General features: G+C 48.7%; 1 protein-coding gene across 9 annotated transcripts in view; it reads right to left on the reverse strand.

The window, feature by feature from the left end:
- Nucleotides 1–17617, reverse strand: part of ATP9B (ATPase phospholipid transporting 9B (putative)) — a 293323-nt gene that overhangs the window by 14920 nt on the left and 260786 nt on the right. For 7 of the 9 annotated variants that reach the window (XM_008013727.3, XM_008013726.3, XM_008013725.3 and 4 more), the window contains 5 exons: nt 17295–17439; nt 17029–17093; nt 15409–15564; nt 15172–15236; nt 4964–5072 (listed from right to left, as the gene is read on the reverse strand). In XM_008013727.3, coding sequence (XP_008011918.2) covers nt 4964–5072; nt 15172–15236; nt 15409–15564; nt 17029–17093; nt 17295–17439 — 540 coding nt within the window. The remainder of the gene's footprint in view (nt 1–4963; nt 5073–15171; nt 15237–15408; nt 15565–17028; nt 17094–17294; nt 17440–17617) is intronic. The other 2 variants (XM_008013730.3, XM_008013731.3) reach the window with 1 other exon arrangement.

Consider the following 17617-nt stretch of genomic DNA (forward strand, 5'->3'; position numbering starts at 1 on the left):
TGGGCGGCCAGTTGTCCCAACAGCTGCAGACACAACTTCTCCATCTGATTTCCTCTCACATTTGCCAAAGATCATCTGACAGATGTGAGTGTATTTCTGGGCTCTCTTTTCTGTTCCATTGATCTTTTTGTTTGTCCTTTTGCCAATAACACATTGTCTAATTGATTACTGTTTTACAGTAAGTCTTGGAATCAGGTAGTGTGTTTTCCAACTCTTGTTCTTTTTCTAAATTATTTTGGCAATTCGAGTTCCCTTGCCTTTCCGTATAAATTCTAGAGTGAGCTTGTCAATGTGCAACAACACTGAAGCTCTCAATCCATGAACATCTGATTGAGGCTCAATCCAGGATTATCTGTTCATGCCTCTCACTCCGGGAACATCTGTTCACGCCTCTCAATCCGGGATCATCTGTTCACGCCTCTCACTCCGGGAGTATCTGTTCACGCCTCTCAATGAATGAACATCTGTTCACGCCTCTAACTCCGGGAACGTCTGTTCACGCCTCTCACTCCGGGAACATCTGTTCACGCCTCTCACTCCGGGAACATCTGTTCACGCCTCTCACTCCGGGATCGTCTGTTCACGCCTCTCACTCCGGGATCGTCTGTTCACGCCTCTCACTCCGGGATCGTCTGTTCACGCCTCTCACTCCGGGAACGTCTGTTCACGCCTCTCACTCCGGGATCGTCTGTTCACGCCTCTCACTCCGGGATCGTCTGTTCACGCCTCTCACTCGGGATCGTCTGTTCATGCCTCTCAATGCATGAACATCTGTTCACGCCTCTAACTCCGGGAACGTCTGTTCACGCCTCTCACTCCGGGAACGTCTGTTCACGCCTCTCACTCCGGGATCGTCTGTTCACGCCTCTCAATCCGGGATCGTCTGTTCACGCCTCTCACTCCGGGATCGTCTGTTCACGCCTCTCACTCCGGGATCGTCTGTTCACGCCTCTCAATCCGGGATCGTCTGTTCACGCCTCTCAATCCGGGATCATCTGTTTACGCCTCTTAATCCAGGAACATCTGTTTACACCTCTCAATCCTGGAACATCTGTTTACGCCTTTTACAGTTTCTTTCCTCAGTGTTGTTGGTTTCCAGCGCACAGATCTTGCGTGTATTTTGTTAGAGGTACACTTCAGTGTTTCACGTTCTTGTATTATTATAAATGCTTAAATGTATTATAAATATTTACACATTTTTTCACACCCCAATTATTCATTGCTAATATACAGAGTCAGAAATGATTTTGAAAAATTATTCCTTGTATCCTGAAACTTTATGAAGTTTACTAGTATAGGAGGTTGTATGTGTGTGGATTCTACATAGAAAATTATAGTATCTACAAACACAGATATTTTTATTTCCTCCTTTCTAATCTCAATGTTTTAAATTTCCTTTTATTGTCTTATTCACTGTTATTTTGAAAAGTATATAACTATATGAATATACATTTCAAAAGATAAAATCATTTGAGAGTATTCTACAGAAAATAAAAAATAGTGAAGGGGTCCGAATGGTTCAATACCTAATGGTTTCAAAGCTTTTATGAAGAACTGTATGATATTACCTACTTGATATCTTTACAATGAGCACAACTACAAATCAAATGTCTTTGGAGTTAGCTGGTAATATAAGATTATGAATTGGTAACAAAATTCACAGCCACAATCTGAGATATTTTGGGACCACGTGGGCTGGCTCAGTTAACCAGGGTCACCTTACTACCTGATGCCTGGATCTTGGAGTGAAGTAGCTTCTCTAAGTGGTCACGCACCATTCAGAATGAATGAAGACATGTGCAGAGTTAGGAGAGAGATGAGTAGGTCAGCTTCCTGCCTTATTGGCATCCAGAAAATTAAGTCCCTGAACTCATCTGGAGTAAAGTTTAATAATTCAAAGCAAAATTTGAGCTTCAAAAGAACAACAAAATATTGTTGCAAATATACCATTTTCTGTAAAGAATAAAAGCTACATAGTTTTAGGAAAGCAAAGGAAATCCTGACTCTTGGTTTAACTGATTCATTCACTGCCTCATTCATTTATCAAATACTTACTGAACAGATACTGTGTCCATGTGTGGCTCAGGCCATCGAGACACAGCAGGGGACAAATGTTTATGCTCGAGGTTGGCTAACTCATTAGGACAGTAAATGAGATTTATAATGCGTGCCTTATTTGTACTTTTAGATTAAAAAGACTGGTTATCAAATACACATGAAAAAGAGGAGATTTTCTTTCCAGTTGAGTCTTTTCCTGTGTGCAGGGAATGCACGCCTTGCCTCTGAAGGTATTTTATAAATTTACCGTGACCTGAGATATGTGACTCAGAACTGACAGGACCGGCACTCGCTGGTCAGCCACTCACATTTCAGCCTGCAGCCCTTTACGCTGTTGCTCTATGCCACGGATTAACTGCTTTCTTAGCCTGACTAGAACACAGGCTCGTTGAGAGCAGGGCTATACTGTCTTACATCACAGGAGCTTGAGCCGACGGACTGGGGACTCGGTGTCCACTGACACTGACCAGCTTGGATAGACTACGTCGGCACATCCAGTCTCCAGCTGCCCCGGTCATCAGACAACAACACAGAGTGCTGTAGTCTGCGCCACCTTGGTGAACTGTTCAGAAGTAACAGAAAGCTTCAAAATAATTCTTTAGCTTCAATAAGAAAAAACAACTAAATTAACTTTAGTGGTTCAGTACTTTAGTGCTATTTTCTTTTCAAAGGATTTGAAGTGTAGTCGATTAAAAAAAAAGTTACTGGGCAACAGAGCGAGACTCCATCTCCAAAAAAAAAAAAAAAAAGTTACAATGCAGATAAGATGTTGAAGAAAAGAAGCCTAGAGAAAATGAGTGACTGAATTCTTGATCAAAAAAAAAAAAAATGTAGGGATGGTGATCTGACTTTAGGATACTAAAACAGTCTAAATTGTTGATCACCTTAACAAAAATGGAAATTTAATGCCCTTAATGAGATCCAACTCAATCAGAAGTGAACAGGGTTCAATGGCACCAGTGAGTAACACAGAACGTACTGATTCCATGGCCACAGTTAGGGATAATTAGCTGCTCTGTCAGACACCTGTGGCCTTATGAGCATCTTGTTTCTAGAGTGATTTAGATATCCACAAAGAAAGAGACCGGTGGGTACAATCTCAATCCTTGAAAACAGTAAAAACGTGTTAGTGCCTCACTCCAACAGCCGGGCAAGATGGCTGTGGCATGACAGTCCTATGACAAGCTTCTCCCAGCACAGTGATCTAGGAGCACCAGCTGGGGCTACGAGACCCCTAGTGACCTTCGCCCTGCTTGGGTGCTGGTTTCCTAGGTTTGAGGGTAGAGCATCAAGGTTTAACGTTCTTACATGAAAGGCTTGTTTCCGTGTGTTTGTAAGGCAGCATTTAGGTAAACATTTTTGGAGTCTCTGGGAATGAGGAAATGCGTATGCTACTAAAATGATCATTATTCATACTAGCTTCCCGAAGTTTCTGGATCTTTGCTCCCTACTCTGCTGGACTTCATCACAATGGTTTCATCAGTTTAAGATACTTAACCAGTCTTCCTTCGAGTTGTAGATGTGACCTGGGATGAGGTTTCCCAGTCGCCATGATGATATCACCATCATGATAATAATGCTTGATATTTATATTTCATGTGATACTGGTGAACTAGCTTTATTTGTCTTGATTAAAACAGTAATGAGAATTCTTTATTTTTTTTCAAGAAACTTTGAAGTCTTTACTTCATTACACCCTTATAATAACATCAAGAAATCAAAAAGTTAACATGACTTCCCCAGCACCTCTCTGGCTAATGAGTGGTCATAGCCGGACTAGAGTCTAGTTCGTCAGTCAGTGGTTAGCTGGATAAGAGTCTAGTTTGTTACTGGTTAGTTGTTATTAGATAGAGTATCATTTGTTAGTTACTAGTTAGATACACGGGAGTCTAGTTTCTCAGTTTGTGGTTAGCTAGGTAAGAAGGTAGTTGGTTAATTAGTGGTTAGCTGGACTAGAATCTGTTTGTTAGGTAGTCATTAACTTTCTTTAATGCTTAATCTAATTCTTTCTTTACCATACAGCTACTGCTTTAAAAATCTGAGTTGATAATTTCAGACACCTGTCATTTATGAATTGTAAATCTAAATTTAATTGCAGGTTAGTGGATTTTGTTCTCAATGTTGGCTCAAAAAAGCTAGCTTTGTGGAAAATACCAGAGTTACCGTGATTTGTGTCTGCAGAGCTGAGCCTCTCTTCTCCCCCGCATCCACACACGTTCTATGCTATAAAATATGCTGTTGTAAAGAATACGATAAATTCAAAGCCTCCTTTAATCCTAACAGAGCACAGTTTTAAGCCAAATACATGCATCTTTCGCAGAGTTTCAGGTAACTGAAGTTTCCTGGGGTGGATTTTTTTCTTGGTGGCATCACTGCAAAAATAGTCTATGGACCCCAGGGACAGACGCATGCTGTCAGTCACTTTTCAGATATAATTGTGAAATACACAACTATCGACAGACTTGGAAATACACAGGAAACGTGAAGCCCATGGGTTCCTCAGCTTTGGAATGCTACTTCTGCAGCAGGTGCAGTGACACTGTCCGGGAGCCTTTCTACAGAAATTACGAAGCAAGCTCTTCTCTGACATTTGGTGAGCTCACTTCATAAAAGTTCTAGAAATGGTGAGAACATCTTTTACAATTCTAATTTTACGTACGATATTAGAGCTTTGTTGCAAACATTTGAGAAATTTTTTTCCCTGAGATGTTTTTCCCCTTTTGAAGTTTAACTCAAAGAGAAAATGCCAAAAATAATTAGGAGACATAAAAAACGTCTTGAAGGACAGAGAATCGTTTTTCACAAAATGCTTGGAAATGTCTCCTGACTGGCCTGTTTCTCACTCGTGTAAAATGCCAGGCGTGAGTGCCAGTCTTGAGGCAGACAGCCTGCCTGAGGCCCATACCTTGGTGAGGTCCTTGTACAGCTCCGGGTAGAGCATCGCCATCTCTGGCTTCACGTCCTGGTCCAGCACTAAGGAGAACACTGGGAACATGGTGTATATGGTGGCATACCTGCAAGACCAAAAGCGAGTGCAACGGGCCTGAGAAACTTCTACCACACGGCTACAAAGAGACCTCTGGATTAGAGGTCACAGTTTCAAAAACACCAAAACATACTCCACAAAAACCAACAATTTGGCAACCAAGTAAGATGATTGCGGAGACTGAGTATTTATCTCAGAGCACAGTAGCATGTTTTATAAGTCACAAATGCTTACAGTCAGTGGTTAGCTGGAGAAGAATGGTTTTTAAAAATGTTTACCTTTCTACGTTGAGATCATTGTAGACTCACATGCAGTTGTCAGGAATAGCACAGAGATTTTCTGTGATCTTTACCCAGTTCTCCCATTAGTAACATCTTAGATAAGTGTAGTGTGAACCTCACCACCAGGATCCACAAGGACACCTCCAGACCCAGGGCCCCTCGCACAGGGTCCCTCACGCGGACACCTCCAGACCCAGGGCACCCCTCGCACAGGGTCCCTCCTGAGGCTGCTATGTAGTTGGAACCACTTCCCTCTGCTGCCTCCTCCCTATTCCCTGGTCACCAAGAATCTGTTCCCCATCTCGAATCTGGTCATTTCAAGAATGTCCAGCAGGCTAACTTTGGGGATTGGTGTCTTTTACACAGCGCAATTCTCTGGAGATTCATCTGGGTTGCTGCTGTATCAGTAGGTAATTTCTTTCTATTGCTGACTACTATTTAGTGGCAGGCAAATGAACTACAGTTTGCTTAACCACTGAAGTACATCTGGGTTAGTCCTAGTTTTTGATTATCACAAATAAAACTGCTGTAAATATTCACTGCACAGATTTTTTGGCGAAGTTTCCATTTATTTTGGACAGGAGTGCCGAGTGAGATGGTATAAACCTCAGGAGCGTGAGTGCTAGGTCTGGACAGGAGTGCCGAGTGAGATGGTATAAATCCCGGGAGCGTGGGTCCTAGGTCTGGACAGGAGTGCCGAGTGAGATGGTATAAATCCCGGGAGCGTGAGTGCTAGGTCTAGACAGGAGAGCCGAGTGAGACAGTATAAACCCCGGGAGCGTGGGTGCTAGGTCACATGGTGGTCGTATAGTTTTTCAAAGAAATTGTTAAAACATCTTCCAGATAGTAGGATTTATGCTCCTACAGCAATATAAGAGCTACCCAGTTTCCGTGACTCTTCCCCACAATTCTGGCAGGTGTGAGGCGGAGCACCCTGTGTTCTAACCTGGTCTCTGTGGCTGACGATGCGGGCATCGTTTCACGGGCTTGCTTGCGGTCTGTGCATCCCCTTACACACAGGGTGGCTGCCTCTGCGCCTTCTGTCCTTTTCTTAACGGGACTGCTCCTTCATGGCTGAGCTTGGAGATTCTTTAGGGACTGCTGGACACAAGTCTTGCCAACACCTGCTTTCCTTTCTGGAAGTGGCCCTCACTGGCTGCAGCATCCCGTGCCCATGAGGCCTTTCTCCAGCACCTGAGTCCCTCTGCCTGCACGGTTTCCAATGATCCCCAACATACCCTGTCTCCTCACTGGCTGCTTTCTTTGTTTCTTTGGGTTTCTTTGTCTTTGGTTTTCATCATTTTGATTACGATTATCTTTGACTTTATCCTGTTCGGGGTTTGCTTACTTTCTTGAATCTGTACATTTATGTATTTTGCCAAATCTGGGAGGTTTTCAGCCTTTATTCCTTCAAATACTTTCCTAGCCCTGCCCTGTCCCTTCTCCCCTGGAACTCCCACGGCACCAATGGTCAGAGGCCAGGGCTCCCACGGCACAAACGGTACAGTTACCATTTTGCTGTCCCTGAGGCTCTGATCCATTTTTTTTCAATTTTCTCTCTGTTGTTCATATTGAGGACTTTCTGTTTTTCTATCTTCCAGTTCACTGCGTCCTTCCTGTTCCTTCTATTTTGCTGCTAAGCCCAGTCATGGCATTTGTCTGGGTTATTTCTCATCTCTAAGATTTCCATTTGGTTCTGCTCTGTATCTTGTCTGCTGGGCTGTTCTATTTTGCCATTTGCTCCAAGTATGTTGGTAATGGCTGTTTCCCAGTCTTTGTCAGAGAATTCTAGCATCTCTGCCATCTCAGGGCTGGCTTCTGTTGCCTGTCTTTCCATTCACCTTGAAATCTTCCTGGTTCTTGGTATGGCAAGGGACTCTGACGGAAGCCTTGACATTCCGGGTACTGTGTATGAGACTCTGAATTTTCTGAAGGGTGCTGACCCTGCTGCGGGGGGAGAAGAGGGCACTGTTCTTGCTGCTGTGCAGGGGCAGGGGTTCAGGCTCCCTGTGCGGTCTCCACTGACACTGAGGGGTTCATTATCCCTGACACTGGGGATGGAGTCCTGCCTCCCATTCCATTGCCCTGGAGATGCTGGGTGCCTCGCTACATCTCGTGAAGTGGCACTTTCAGCTCTCCACTTGCCTTTTTGGGGAGGGGGAGGCAGGCACAGCCCTTCCCTGGCGTCTGGGTGGAGTAGAGTGACGATCATCTGAAAGTCATCTGTCGTCCTAGTGCCCCTTTCATGGACCTGCGGTTGGAGAGGCTGGGCCCTCGCTGGGACTTTCAAATTTTAAATTTCTGCACCCATGGGCGTTTCCAGGGTGCCGGCTCCTTCAGCTCCAGCTGTTGGAAAATGTGGGGAGCTCCTGCCGCCTCGCCCCTTGCCCCTCTGTGTTCACCTCGCTCCCCACTCAGAGCCTTCTATGTGTGATGCCCACAGTTTCAAGCTCAACTTAGCAGAAGGAGCAGGGAGGAACCCATCTACTCCACCTCCCACTGTCCTGGAAGTGGAGTTGGGCCGGAAGTGGAGCTGGGCCGGAAGTGGAGCTGGGATTTTTTTTTTTGAGACAGGGTCTCACTCCGTGGCCCAGGCTGGAGTACAATGGTACAATCATGACTCACTGGCAGCCTTGACCTCCTGGGCTCAGCTGATCCTCTCACCTCAGTCTCCTGAGTAGTTGGACCGCAGGTATGCACCACCGTGCCCAGCTAATGTTCTTTTGTAGAGATGGAGTGTCACCATGTTTCCCAGGCTGGTCTCACACTCCTAGCCTCAAGAAATCTTCCCAGCTTGGCCTCCCAAAGTGCTGGGATTACAGGCATGAGCCACTGCACTTGGCTGGGTTTTTTGTTGTTGCTGTTGTTAAGTGACATTGTCACCTATGAGAAAGCATTCTCATAGTTATCTCAGGCTGGGAAAGTGACCCCGTGGCAGAGAACCAGAAACAGCCATGACACCACGTTATCTTGTAGCCTGGAAACACGCGGGTCCCTAAAGGCTATATTCTCTTTTAATGACTGAGATTCCATGGTCACAGACTCTTCTATTTTTAAAGCTGTTGTGGGTTCTATATGAAACGTTTTCTTCTAAGGTACTTTTAGTCTAGCTCACATTGTTTTCTTGATGGGTCACTGCTGGGCACTAAACATCTACATGCTCAGAGAACTTTATCCAGAAATTCAACTTTATTGGGTTGAACTTGTACAACACTGCTGTACTTCCCTCGAAATCTTTAATCACTTTTGTTAACTTTCTTTGAACAACTCCCAATCTGCTTAGGATTTAGAAACAGGGACAAATAATTCAAGGAGAGCCCAACCAGGAGTTAAGATGGCAGGTCATCCCCTGGTGATGCCTGGCGAGGGCGGGCATCCTGTTCTGTGTGCACACAGGCATGCGGACACTCAGCCGTGTGGCTTGTGACTCGCTCACACCAGCAGGAAGGACCACGTGCAGCCACGATTTCTGTATGTGCATTTACGAGAACTCTTGCTTTACTTATGCCAGAAATCTCCCTCTCTCTTCAACCCTTAACAACAAAACCCCACTGCTGCCTCCTTTTCATAAACCTACTCTCTGGAGGTGTGACTTTCAGCATGTGAGTGATGAGTTTTGACAAGCGTCATGGAACCACGGTGTGATCATGACACAGAGCATCTCCGTCACCCGCCAGGAGGAGGCCTGTGATGCGCCAGGTGGGAGACCCCTGCTTCCCTTGCTGCCGCAAGTCCCATGAAAATGGCTGTTTCCCACAAGCTCTCTAACACCTGGCTATTCTCTCCGGGTGGTCTCTGCTCTCTGCGGGTGGGTCTCTCCAGGCCAGTGGTGTGGGCCTCGCCCACCTTGCCGAGTGTGTCCTCTGCTTTCTCTGTGCTGCAGGGCAGCGTCTCAGGCTATGGACGCAGCGCAGCTCTTCCACCCCCCGGTGGATGGCCGTCGGTGTTCCCCAAACTGTGGAGATCACAGCTGAAGTGGTGAGAGTCCTGGTGCCAGTCTGAGTGGAAGAATGAGTGTTTTCCTTTTTCCCGGGTGAACAGAGGAGGGAGGTTGCTGGGGCATGGACGGTGAATGTTTAATTTCATAAAAACTGCCAGTCTGCTTTCTGGAGTGGCTGGACCATCTGCACTCTCGCCAGCAGTGCCGCCCTGCTGCCCGCCTGCCAACACGCCGCTCGGCCTTTTGGCTTGGCCTCCGCGGTGGCAGAGCCTTAACTCTCTCTGTGGCTTAAATTTATCTTTCCTGGTAACTAATGATGTTAAATACATTTTCTTGTGCTTGCTGCCATTCTTTGTCTTCTTTTGTGATGGATGTTCAAATATTTCATCTTAAAAAAAAAACTGAGTTGTTTGATCATTGAATTGAAGATATGTACTGAAAGTATTTCCTTCTTGTCTGCCTTTTTACTTGATTAGTACTGTCTTTAGAAGAGCAAAAACTTATTTTTTATGAAGTCCATCATGTCAGTTTATTCTCAGTGCGTCATGATGTTTGTGCTTTGGAAGTCTGTGCCAACCTGGGCACAGGTTGAGGGGCCCTAGAACCCACCAGAGCCTGGCCCTCCTCTGAGATTTGCACATACTGAAGTTTACTCTGAGAAACTTCACTGCAGGTACAAGGACTATTGAAACACAGAGGTTTCGAGGCCGTCTGGCTGTTGAAACACAGGTTTTGAGGCCGCCTGGTTGTTGGTTCTAGATGTGGGAGAGTTGTTTCTCTTCTCAGAGGCACCACCATCCCCATTGCTTCCTATCCAATGTCTGAAAACATTTGTTTCATGTGTTTTCTCATGTTTTCCACTTGATTAGGCTTGGAAGATACATCTGTTTCCTGTTATTCCAATCACGGCTGGAAGCAGAAGTTCTGAAGACCTTCTCTGATAAACCCCCAGAGCCTCCCATTCCTGCAAGTCTGGACACGGCTCCTTGAGGGACCTGCCTGTGCTCCTCCTGCCCAGAGCTCTCTCTTGGAATGTCATGCACCTTTTTGGTGCTCAATTAAGGCTCAATCTAACTTTAACAAGAGCGCTCACAGGCTCTCCATCTGAGTCACTAGCAAGGGTATAAAGGAGACCCACACCCAGGAATGGCTGCCATGCCGTGGCGCTGTGTGTGAGATCCTTGCGGGCAGCTGCCAGAGTCACTGGGGAGACACCTCCGGCCAGTTCAGACTAGCGATTCCCAAAGCATTTCCGTGGAACATGAGTTGTGGGCTCATGAGATCAGGAGTCTCTCTCAGAGCCTCCAGCTTGCCCAAGTGCACAAAGCTGCACCCCACAGAGGTTCCCCATGAGGACTCGGCCTAGGAGCTCTCTTTCTGGGGGAGGGCATGGCATTCCCTAGGCCTGCTTGGGGAGCAAGGGCAGGGTGGGCTTGGGGGTCACAGGAGCCTCCCCAGGCTGTCCTGTCTCTCCCAGCCCCTCCTGCTGCCCCATTCCCCATGCCCCTAGGGTTCCCCATCACCACCTTCGTGGCCCCCACGGTCTCTGGTCCCTCCCTGGTTTCCCTGCTGTGCACTGAGTATGCCTAGTCCTTCCTGCTCCTGGGGCCTCTTGCTTCAGGAAAGTCACCTCGGCCACCAGTTCCCTCCAGAGCTGATGAAATGAACGCAGATGAAAACTGTATTTGTGGAATTAAATTCCATCAACTGTCCTCTAGATTCTAGAGCCAGTTTCTCTATCATAGCCATGATTTTGGTCTAGTTAGATGTTATTTTGTAAAAACACCATGTTGCTTTTTGCTCACTTCTTGGTATTTATTTCTTAGGTGAAGGCAAACTCATTATTTATTTTCAAAGATTCACTAAAAGCATTGCCCCTCCAAAGCTCCCACCTAACCAAATTCAGAGTATGAGTGCTTAAGAAAGTCACAGACACTTCTTGCGTGACGGACACTCAGAGTGACTTTACATAAAGCCCACTGTAAAGAAGAGCTGTAGGAACAGGAGCTGGGGACACCGCAGAGCACTCAGGCTGTGAGGCAGGCATCCAGGCCTCACTAACCCAAGCAGTAGTTCTTTAAAGAATAATCTCCATGGTCCCCCACATTTTCCTTTTAATGTTTCAAATCCATGACTTTTAAAATATGAAAGAAGGTGAGAATGGTTATGCTTTTCTATGACTTCCAAGGAAGAAGCACACTGTTCAAACTCAAGATGCAATCAGCATTACTGTGCAAATTCGATACTATTTAAAAGCAACCAGGCTGGGTGAAAGGGCTCATGCCTGTAATCCCAACACCTTGGGAGGCTGAGGCAGGTGGATCATTTGAGGTCAGGAGTTCGAGACTACCCTGGCCAACATGGTGAAACCCCGTCTCTACTAAAAATACACAAAAATTAGCCGGGCGTGGTAGCACATAGCTGTTATCCCAGCTACTAGGGAGGCTGAGGCAGGAGAATCACTTGAACCCAGGAGGCAGAAGTTGCAGCGAGCTGAGATCACGCCACTGCACTCCAGCCTGGGCGGCAGAGCAAGACTCTGTCTCAAAATAAATAAATAAACAAATAAATAAAAGGCCACGAACGTAATAATCACTGTAAAGACGTAGGCGATGGGAAAACCTATTTAAAAAGAGTTAGCACTTACTGCACCTTTAGGATTTTTCCCTTTTGTTTGAAGTACTACAGAAAACATTATTGAAATTCATGGGAAGCTGAGAATATTAGCACAAATCCCACCACGATTTCCATCAACTGTATGGGCTATGAGTTGGTAGGTTGCTGGGACATTCTTTGGTCACAGAGAGACATGAAATAAGGCTCAAGTTGACACCATGGACGCACAGTGTCGTCCTGTGCTACCTCATACTGGGGCTGAGGGAGCCTCAGTGGACAGGATAGCCCAGGGCTGATGATGGCACTTTCCTCGTGGGCCACAGAACGGGAGTGTGCAATGCTTACGATCATGATCAAGGGGGTTACTCCCTGTGTGATTATAGCAGGCAGGGGTCTAAAACCTAGGCACTTGTGCCAAGATGAAGGGCTAGGGGTGAGAGAAGCCTGAAGACACATGCGAAGGTTTCCCCAGGCTCTTACCTACTTTATTCAAAGTGATTTTTAAGACCACAGGACAGGCTCCTGATACCCTGGGAGGAACGGTGCTAACACGTGCAGGCGAAGGATGTGGAGTCCGAGGCAGGTGCCCCAGGAGTCTTGGTAGCTGTGAGTCCCACAACTCAGCTGTCCTGAGGCTTGGGGTGTGGGGCCTAGAATCCGCCAGAGTCTGGCCCTCCTCTGAAATTCACACACACTGCAGTTCATGCTGACAAACTCACAGCAGGTATGAGAACCCGATATACCTTGTGATTTGTCCTTGCAGAGCATGCAGAATAGGACGCTAACTGGAAATACAACTGTGTGGCCGGGGGGTGTGAAGGCGCAGCGTGGGGGGCCAGGGCCTCCGGGGGAAGCAAGGACAATGGGGGTGTGAAGGTGCAGCGTGGGGGGCTGGGGCCTCTGGGGGAAGCAAGGACAATGGGGGTGTGAAGGTGCAGCGTGGGGGGCCGGGGCCTCCGGGGGAAGCAAGGACAATGGGGGTGTGAAGGTGCAGCGTGGGGGGCCGGGGCCTCCGGGGGAAGCAAGGACAATGGGGGTGTGAAGGCGCAGCGTGGGGGGCCGGGGCCTCCGGGGGAAGCAAGGACAATGGGGGTGTGAAGGCGCAGCGTGGGGGGCCGGGGCCTCCGGGGGAAGCAAGGACAATGGGGGTGTGAAGGTGCAGCGTGGGGGGCCGGGGCCTCCGGGGGAAGCAAGGACAATGGGGGTGTGAAGGCGCAGCGTGGGGGGCCGGGGCCTCCGGGGGAAGCAAGGACAATGGGGGTGTGAAGGTGCAGCGTGGGGGGCCGGGGCCTCCGGGGGAAGCAAGGACAATGGGGGTGTGAAGGTGCAGCGTGGGGGGCCGGGGCCTCCCGGGGAAGCAAGGACAATGGGGGTGTAAAGGTGCAGCATGGGGGGCCGGGGCCTCCGGGGGAAGCAAGGACAATGGGGGTGTGAAGGTGCAGCGTGGGGGGCTGGGGCCTCCGGGGGAAGCAAGGACAATGGGGGTGTGAAGGTGCAGCGTGGGGGGCCGGGGCCTCCGGGGAAAGCAAGGACAATGGGGGTGTGAAGGTGCAGCGTGGGGGGCCGGGGCCTCCCGGGGAAGCAAGGACAATGGGGACATCTGGCAGTGGTCTAGGCCAAGGGGACGTCATGTGTGGAGGCCAGAGGACAGAGGGGACCTGAAGACTGGAGACAGAAGGAAGGCAGAGACCCAAGTGCGCCTCTGTGCGTGGCAGTGCTCCTTGGACAGCTCAGGATGATGCGGGCGCCTCTCAGTGATTGTGACTTGGGAAGAAGGTGACTTAAGAGAACCTCATATGTTTATCAAAAACCTAATACACGCACAGACTATTTCCCTGTATTTTGCTAAAATTGTGAGGAATTCCTGGGATTCAGGGAGCTGTCAAGTGAAATGGTGTTTAGACTGCGGATTAGAAACAGCTCTGCAGGGAGAAAGGACTCTGTCTGTTTTCTCTGTGGACCTGGGGTAAGCTCGGGGGCTGTGTGACGGGGAGGAGCAGCACCCGGCAGCAGCCCCCAACAACTCAGGTCTGAGCTGGGCCTCCCACGGGCAAGTTCCTGAGCTCTCTGGGTCTCTCACTTTTCTTATACATGAAGTATAATACAAGTATATACATGAAGTATTATACAAGGTGGGGATGAAAGCATGTTCAATGCCGAGAGCACTGAGGCCAGCAGCTGTTACTATTAAAGTATTTTCTGAGACTCTTTGTGGGGTAGAACCTGGTTAAGGTGGGAATAAGCTTTGCAGAGGTCAGGGAGGTCAGCGGCAGAGGAGAGGCTGCTTTTAGTTTGCTGCCAACACGAACAGTCACACTGATTTCATTTCTAGGCATAACCACAAAGGAGGAGGAAAAGAGAAATTCCCACCTATTCACCCTTCACAGGAAGTTCCTGTTTTGCAGATAAGGTAGGCGCGGTCGGCAAAATCAGCTCAGCTTTCAATGCACGTCGCATGCCTGCTGCACTTCTGGTGTCCTTTTCTAAGCCACTGGTGCTGTTATCTTTACTTTTTTTTTTTTGAGATGGAGTCTGGCTTTGTTGCCCAAGCTGGAGTGCAATGGCATGATCTCACCTCACTGCAACCTCCACCTCACGGGTTCAAGTGATTCTTGTGCCTCAGCCTCTCGAGTAGCTGGGATTACAGGCACACACCACCACGCCTGGCTAATTTTTTGTATTTTTAGTAGACACAGGGTTTCACCATGTTAGGCTGGTCTTGAACTCCTGACCTCAGGTGATCCACCCACGCCCACCTCAACCTCCCAAAGCACTGGGATTACAGGCGTGAGCCACCACGCACAGCCCTGGTGCTGTTATCTTTGAAAATGAGATTCCATTCCTGCCCAGGAGAGACTGACGGTGTTTGCTTCGATGCACACCACGCTATATCCCCGCGCGTACTGTTCTCTGCTGCTGGCCACGCCCCACAGCAGGACGAAGCCCCAGCCAGGGGAGGGCGGCCTGCAGAGAGCCGGGAGGGCTTGTCGGTGGCCACTCTGTCCCTCCGCCTTCTGCCACGGGACCCTTTAAAAATCTCAGATCCAACACAGTTCCTGACACAAACTATGGCTTCCACTTGAAAACAAAATCTAGCAAGAAAATCCCAGGAGGAACAAGTGTGCAGGTGTTGTCTTGAAGTTCACCCAAGTAAAATGTTGTTTTTACATCAGTATTATTCATTCTAAATGATGACTGTATCAAGAATCTTCTATATATGTTTTGTTTTGTTTTTTTCCAAAATAGATGTCCTCCCCTGGATGAGCTGGCAGGTGCTGAGTGAAACTTACCCCACCATGAGGAAGCCCTGATACAAAGGGACGGATGCAAAGTAGAAGACTGAGGAAAACACAGCCTGGAGAGAGAGCCACAGACGAAGACAACCGTCAGTTCCACGAGCACCTGTGGCCCCAGGCCTCTCAGGGGCCTCGCTACCTCCTAAGCACAGCCCAGGTACTTCCAGCAGCACTCAGCACCCCCTCTCCTGGACGCTGCCCTCCCCGGTGCCAGCACAGAAGGCTCAGTACCTGCATGGTGGAGATGATAAGGCCCCTGTGCATGACGAACTGGCCGAGTGCCGCTGACCTCTTGTAGCTGTTCCGTCCGTGCACCATGAGCAGCCTGCCAATGTGCCGGAACTGCCTGATGGAGAAGTCGGCCGCCAGCGAGGCCTGCTTCCCCTCCTGAAAGAAAAGTACACGGGGCCTTTCAAACACTGCGGACACTGGAAATCAGACTCCAAAAGCTGAGTTTTAGAACTCAGCCTACATTTGACAAAGACTAAAGTTCTCTCTGCAGGACTTTTAGAGCTTCAGCTATGTCAGTGGGGACAGGTCCTACGGTCTTAGGCACAGGGGCAGGAAGAGCCCCCAGCACCAGCCCAGGCTCTCACAAGCGCTTCAGGAGAGCTGGGCTCCGATAGTCTGTGAGTGTCACAGGAGTCAGCAGAGTTGTAGAGCCCGGGCCAGCCCTGTCGAAGGACTCCCTTGTGATCTGAGCGTGGGCCAGCTCTGTGGGAGGACGCCCCTGTGATCTGAGCATGGGCCAGCTCTGTGGGAGGACACCCCTATCATCTTGGGCTTCTTCAAGGCAGTTCTCCGTTTTTCATATTTAAAGAAATAATCTATCTCCTCTTTCACAATTCTGTTGTAAGGCATTACGAAAGGAAGTAGCCAAGGAAAAAGCCACACTTGCTTGAGCTGGGTGAATTTTCCAGGTCTTTTTGGGTGTGTCTGTATTAACATTTAAGTGACTGTGGATAAAGAGAGCATAACACAGATAAGGCTGGCACAGAAGACGACCTCAAACCACAGCTCAGCCAGGAGACACAGGCGACCACACAGAGAATGGCGTGTGGGAACAGGAGGGAGGAACCACACAGAGAATGGCGTGTGGGAACAGGAGGGAGGCCACGGAAAGGCTCGCTGGCGGATCTGCTGACATCTGGGCTGAGTCCGAGGGCAGGTGAGTCCGAGGGCAGGTGACTAAGAGTGACACCTCCCTGCATGCCACTCCACCAACAGCAAGTTGCCAAGGGCTGGGCTCTGATGCACGTGGCAGGATCGTCTTTATGAAATGTGGGGTTGAAGCAGGGGACTCTGACCAATTCCTCCTTTACTCAAATGTACAGTTCAGTGCCTGGGACACACCAGGCTCTTCAGGCTGTGCTGACTGACTGTGTGCTGAACACACGTGCTGACCAAGTGTGCATTCACCAAGCATGTGTTCTGACCAAGTGTGCAATGAGTATGTGTTGGGTGTAAAATGACCAGGTATGCGCTGAGTATGTGCTGACGTGCGCTGACCTAGTGTGTGCCGAGCGTATGTGGTGTGCTAAACGAGTGTGCTGAGTGTGCGCTGAGCACATGTTGATCAAGTGTGTGCCGAGTGTGTGCTGACTGTGCACTGAGCACGTGCTGATGTGTGCTGACCGAGCGTGTGCTGATGTGTGTGCTGACCGAGCGTGTGCTGATGTGTGCTGTGTGCTGAGCACGTGCAGAGTGTGTGCTGACCGAGTGTGCGCTAAGCACGTGCTGATGTGCACTGAGTAGGTGCTGAGTGTACAATGGCCCAGCATGTGCTGAGTCGTGTTGATGTGTGCTGTGTGCTGAGTGTGTGCTGATGTGTTGATAAAAGGGGGAACCTACCTTTCCCTCAATCCCAATCCCACAGTCTGCTGCCTGAATCATGCTGACATCATTTCCTCCATCACCTGCGAAGCAAGAAGTGAGATAAAATAAAACCCCATCCATCATCACGTTTTTCATTTGTTACCATCAGCAGCTATTTCAGAAACTTCCATGAATAGAGACGAAATCAGTCTAGTTTTAGAGATGGAACAAACTCTGCCCATCAATGTCAGCCTGCGGGTTTCTCTGGAGACCTCCCCGTGAGTAGGGTGGGCGGCTCTCACCGATGGCGCAGGTGCGTCTCCCTGTGTGCTGCTGCAGCAGTGTCACGATGTGGGCCTTCTGCGTGGGCGAGCAGCGGCAGCACACCACGGCGGGGCACTGGCAGGCCAGCTCCACAAATTCATGCTCGTAGTACTTTAGACAAACCTGAACAACAAAGCCTGTGTTATTTTGCCTTACGGTCGACAACACTGTCCCAGATTTGTGTAATGCAGAAAGTGCAACACCACGGGAGCAAAGCCAACAGACGCCACCGTTCTCAATCTTTTCAGTATTCTGTGAATCATTTCACAAGACTCACGAACAGGGGAAAATATAAAAATCA

The sequence above is a fragment of the Chlorocebus sabaeus genome, chromosome 18 (assembly GCF_047675955.1).
Source record: "Chlorocebus sabaeus isolate Y175 chromosome 18, mChlSab1.0.hap1, whole genome shotgun sequence".
Taxonomy (NCBI): Eukaryota; Metazoa; Chordata; class Mammalia; order Primates; family Cercopithecidae; genus Chlorocebus; species Chlorocebus sabaeus.